This window comes from Carlito syrichta, unplaced genomic scaffold (genome assembly GCF_000164805.1).
Source record: "Carlito syrichta isolate Samal-C Ts95f unplaced genomic scaffold, Tarsius_syrichta-2.0.1 Scaffold306891, whole genome shotgun sequence".
Classification (NCBI taxonomy): domain Eukaryota; kingdom Metazoa; phylum Chordata; class Mammalia; order Primates; family Tarsiidae; genus Carlito; species Carlito syrichta.
In genome coordinates, this window is record NW_007250987.1 from 395017 (window position 1) to 400207 (window position 5191).

Below are 5191 nucleotides of genomic sequence, written 5' to 3' on the forward strand. Positions count from 1 at the left end.
GATAAGCTACGGTTTACGGTCAGCTTTGACATACAAGCAGGTTTGAAACAACACAGAGCCCACCAGAAGAGTGGCTGGTGCCACAGAGCCCACCATAATTCAAGCAAGGGAATGTCCGGGAGGGGCTTATTGCTTAACATTCACACACTGCCAGCAGTGGTTGCAGAAGCAGAAGAAGCCAGTTATTTCATTTAACATGGTTATTATGGGACAAACAAAAACTTAACAAAGTTCTAAGTACAAACACTGCAAATATTTTGTAACTTTACGGTCACAGTTAGGTGCCTTACATATGCCTAGTCTTACGGGGTTTGAGGTAGGGATTTATAAAAAACAGAAAACATTTATTTCATAGCAAGTATAGTTCTTTTGAGTCCTTTGAGTCTCTCAGAAAATACACTCTGAATAGACCATCTTAGAGAGAATACTGAAGTTGAACAGAGAAGAGGCAGTAAACACCTGAGGCAGGAAAGAGAGGGAAGCCAGACAGGGGTCCATTGAGAGCCCAAAGAGGCTCCTCACTGGAGGAAAAAGGTGAGAGGTCCCTAGCAGGCCATATTTGCACTGTAAACTCCTGCAGCCCTAGCCATGGGAAAGTCCCTCAAGCCTGTCTAGCAGAGGGATCTGCCAGGACACGGTGGGACAGCATTGCTCCAGAGAAGGAGCGCATATTGAATCCCACACAACCCCCTGAAACCCAAGCTGCTTCGGGACCCACCAGACTGCATCCTGCCCAACAGCCCTTGCATCCCCATCCCCCTGAAGCCCCGCTGACATCCTCCTGCATCCACTCAGACAACTGCAGCTGCATAGTACCTATCGAACCCAGTGGAAGGGCCCCCAGCACTCCAGCAGTGTCCTGCATGCTGGGGATCTGGCAGAGCAGCTCACCAAGACAAAAGGAGCCAAAGTGTGCATTCCCCCAGTCTGCCTGGAGTCACTGCCACTGACAAAATCTCCATCCAATCAGTATCAAGGTGCAGCACAATAGCAGGTACCCTGAGGACAGGCTTTTCCACTGCTGCAGGCAAATATCACCACTGATAGCAACCTTACCCTGCCCAGCATCACACCTGCCCTGTACTTGCACACACTGGATAAAAAGGTATGAAAAATATCTTCTTAAAAGCCAGAATCTATAAAGGCAAACATGAAGGGGGAAAAAAAAGAAAAATTCATTAGGAAATTGAGAAAGGAAAATTATATACTTGGCCTAAGTATCAAGCAAACTAAAATGTGACATCAGTTTAGGCTATTACTGGAAAACAAGGGAAAAAAGAAAGAGGTAAAAAAAATTACTCACATATACACAATGGAATATTATGCAGCCACGAAGAATAAAATCATGTCCTTCACAGTAACTTGGATGCAGTTGAAGAACCATCATACTAAATTAACTATCACAAAAACAAAGAACTGAATATTGCATATTTGACTTATAAGCAAGTCCTGAACACAGTCACACTAGCACAAGGGTGGGAATGGCAGACTCTAGGCACTGCTAGGGGAGGGAGCAAGGTGATGTGGGGTCCGAGCATTTGATTCACGGCACCAACACACAATTGACCAAGAGAGAGGTTTATTAGCCAGGTTTGACTGGCCAGGGCCACCCACCAGACTCACAAGTCTCTAGGTGAGGGGCCCACACTGCCTTTCTTAAATATGCAAAAGCCCATCTAATCCACAAGGCCATTATAATTCAAATTCAAACAATACAAACAGAGAAAAGCCCGCTAGAATTTGAAAGGGGCTTATCGCACAACACTCACACACTGCCAGCGGGGTTTACAGAAGCAGAAAAAGCTAGTTAACTTATCTAACACAGCCACTTGGCACTCCCAAGTAGGGTGTTCTTTCCAGGGTTTCCAAGAATTACTAAGTTTTAGGGAAGACATCACAGTACACAGTTTCAGCATACTTAATATATGAGGTTATAGTTTCATCACATTTCACATAATTCATCACACTTAATATAAAAGGTTTCACACAGGTTCCACACAATTCATCACCTCTTACAAAGGGGGAAGGGGAACACATGACAACACAATGGGTACCTGGTCCACCACCAAGGTGTGAAAGGGCTAGCTAGAAGCCTAAACTTCACCTGCAAGGCAGCCTACGTATGTAACAAATCCTTACTTGTACCACACAACTCAACTCAACTCAACTCAAATAAAATACAATATGAAAAGAATGACTCATTTGACCTTGGCATTGAGAAATGTTCTCTTCCTAGTGCCCCGGAAAATATGATACTGGGCTTCATTGAGAAGGAAACATAAGCTTAGTACATGATTTGGCCTGATGATGAATAATGTTTAAATAATTACAATGATGTATATGCTACTCTAATGGGACAAGTACAGAAGATAGATTATGTTTGTAGGCAGGATATAATTACTAGCAAACTTGAAAATATAAATGTATAACTAACAGACAGTAGGATATCAGCCAGGACAGGGGAAGAAGGAAGATGGAATAAAAGAAGTGGTGCTAACAGAGGTTTATATATTGAATTATAAAGGTAACTATCAAATATTTAAAATTAGATAAATATCAAACATGAAGAGGAAAGAAAAATGGAAATGAGAGCAATATGTGTTAAATCCTAATTTTTCATCTAAAGAAATCAATTCACAAATTGACATATTTAATCAATCAACTTGATAAATCAGGAACTGGAGGCATAAGCGTATCTTCTAAAATTTTAGAATTACCAATATTAAGTAAGGAAATATTGTTGAGAAACAATTTTAAAAAGAAGCAATCTACAAAATATAACTGGGGATAAGAAGTAAATGGGAAAACTTAGAATTCACCCTCAGGCATTCTCTATTACTTGATTTATTTCCATTTGGCTACATTACTTCAATAAAAATACTTTAAGGCTAAATATGTTAATCTGTTCTAGTTGCCCAAGTATCTTAAGCTACTCAACCTATATGAACCCTTCCTGTCTTCCACCATGTTCTCAACCCGTGCTCTCCTTGCCTTTTCTATGATTTTGCTTCCTTAGTTTACTACTGTTCTCAATAATATTTGATTTGCCTTCTCCTCTGCCCTTTCCTTCCGTCTTAAGCCATGACAGGTCTTCCCCATCCTTGAGCAAACAAAAGAAATTAACTTGATTGGAATGTTCTGTATAATTTCTTCCCACTTCTCTTCTTCCTTTCACTTTCCAACTTTAAAAAGTACTTTTTATTTCTTCTGAAATCTGACTTTTAATCACTCTCTTAGTCCATTTAGGCTGCTATAACAAAATACTGTAAACTAGTTAACTTATGAACAAAATATTATTAGGCTGAGAAGTTCAAGATCAAAGCACCATTAGATTGGGTTTCTGGTGAGGGCTGGCTCTCTTCCTCATAGATGGCACCTTCTTGCTGTGTGCTCACATAGTTGAAAGGGTGAACAAGCTCCCTTGAGCCTCTTTTAGAAGGGTACAAAACCCATTCAAGAGAGCTCCACCCTCATGATCTAATCACCCCCCAAAAAGCCACCTCTTAGAAGTTAATATTTCAACATATGAATTTGGGTGGAACAAAAACATTCAGATCATAGAAAACACCAAATGCAATGCATTTTCACAGTCAGTCCTCATTCAACTTAATATTTTATCCAAGAATGTCACATAAAGTCTTTCTTTTTATCCTTTTTTCCTGAGGTCAGAGTGTAGAAATGCCTCATAAGACCAGTGTTTCCAACATGTCGGGAAATACTAGTATGAAGTGTTCCAATTACAAATGCATCACTGCTTTGTTCAAGAATATTTAATCTTCCGTCTTTTGGCACTGAAGGAAAAATCCAAGTAAACAACTAAAAACAACCAACTAGTCAACATAAGTATTATAATATTTATTCATTATATTTCATGGCCTTGCCCTTCAAAATCATATTTATGTGCAAGACTAATAATAGACTACAACCTGATATAGGGAAACCCTCTAAAGACCTTGAGTAGAAAGCTCAAAATAATGACACACTGCCTCAATATAGTTATCCTGTATTAAATCTCATATTCCCCACAGAAAACAGGAAATATGTTACAAATGGAGAAAAAAATCAAGAATGAAAAATTGTGCAAGAAAACTAGTGAATGAACCAAGAAAAAAATTCTGAAATTCATCATCAGACAATATCCTGGTGTTCTTTAAAATATAATCAATTTTGAATATTAAACGTGTATTAATTTTGTACCCCCACTTCTTTACAATTAAAAAAAATGTACTAATTTGTTGCTTTGGTTATTTGTGTCTATTTGCAAGAAAGATAATCGGCAAGATAATCCAATCAGAAAGACCATTATGAAACTTTAATTCTGAACTTCAAAGTTACTGGTATTAGGAAAAGAACTAATTAATGGAGTCATAATTATAGAAAAACTAGCTGATTTTATTATTATCAATGTCAAAAAAGTCTTTAAATTGACTAAAATTTATTCAATAAAGCATAAAGTTACTTTCACATTTGTCTACAACCATAGTTCTTGGCATAAAGACACAGCCTTTGGAATTTAAAACATCCCCACCTGCAAGATTACATATATAAAACTCCCACTATTGCTTATGTAATAGTGGATTTGCTAGCCAAATTAAAATAATTATATTATCTAGAATAAAATAAAATAGAAATAATATACTCATAAGATTCATATTTAAATCATCTTTATTTACAAAATATAATCCTGAGAATTATATAATTCCATTAAGCTTCAATTTGAGCAATGGTATAATCTCTTAAGTAACAGCAGTTACTTAAATTGAAAATGAGAGATACGTCAAAATTACTTTTGAAGAGAGCAAAAATATCATCAGGCTTCTTGTTGTGGTTCTGGATGTTCAGTAGCAGGCTCATTTGAAGGCAGAATCAACCCTGAAGGGAACTCACGTCTACTTTCAGAATGCGGGGGTGGGGGGAAAAATCCAGGTCTTGGAGGAAGATAAGGAGGAAAACGCCTCGGTGGATACACATTTCTCACTGTTCAAAGAGATTGGTAAAAGACATTTTTTAACTTTAAGAACTTTTACTGAGACCCTAATAAATCACTAGTTATCTACCTATTCTTTTATTCAAAAATTGACATCAGAATAATTACTTGATCTAAAAAACTAATTTTACAACATTGAGAAAAATGTACTCTCTTCAACTTACATATGTTTAAAGGAAATATCAATAATTTTAGATGAATTTT

The 5191-nt window shown here is 37.4% G+C and overlaps 1 protein-coding gene across 7 annotated transcripts in view; it reads right to left on the reverse strand.

Annotated features, from left to right (window-relative positions):
• Nucleotides 1-4371: 4371 nt before the first annotated feature.
• Nucleotides 4372-5191, reverse strand: part of MIA2 (melanoma inhibitory activity 2) — a 75775-nt gene continuing 74955 nt past the window's right edge. For 6 of the 7 annotated variants that reach the window (XM_008063508.2, XM_008063510.2, XM_008063511.2 and 3 more), the window contains one exon: nucleotides 4648-4977. In XM_008063508.2, the coding sequence (XP_008061699.1) occupies nucleotides 4811-4977 (167 nt within the window). In that variant the 3' untranslated portion in view covers nucleotides 4648-4810. Of the gene's footprint in view, nucleotides 4978-5191 lie in introns of all 7 variants that reach the window. The other variant, XM_021715235.1, reaches the window with a different exon arrangement.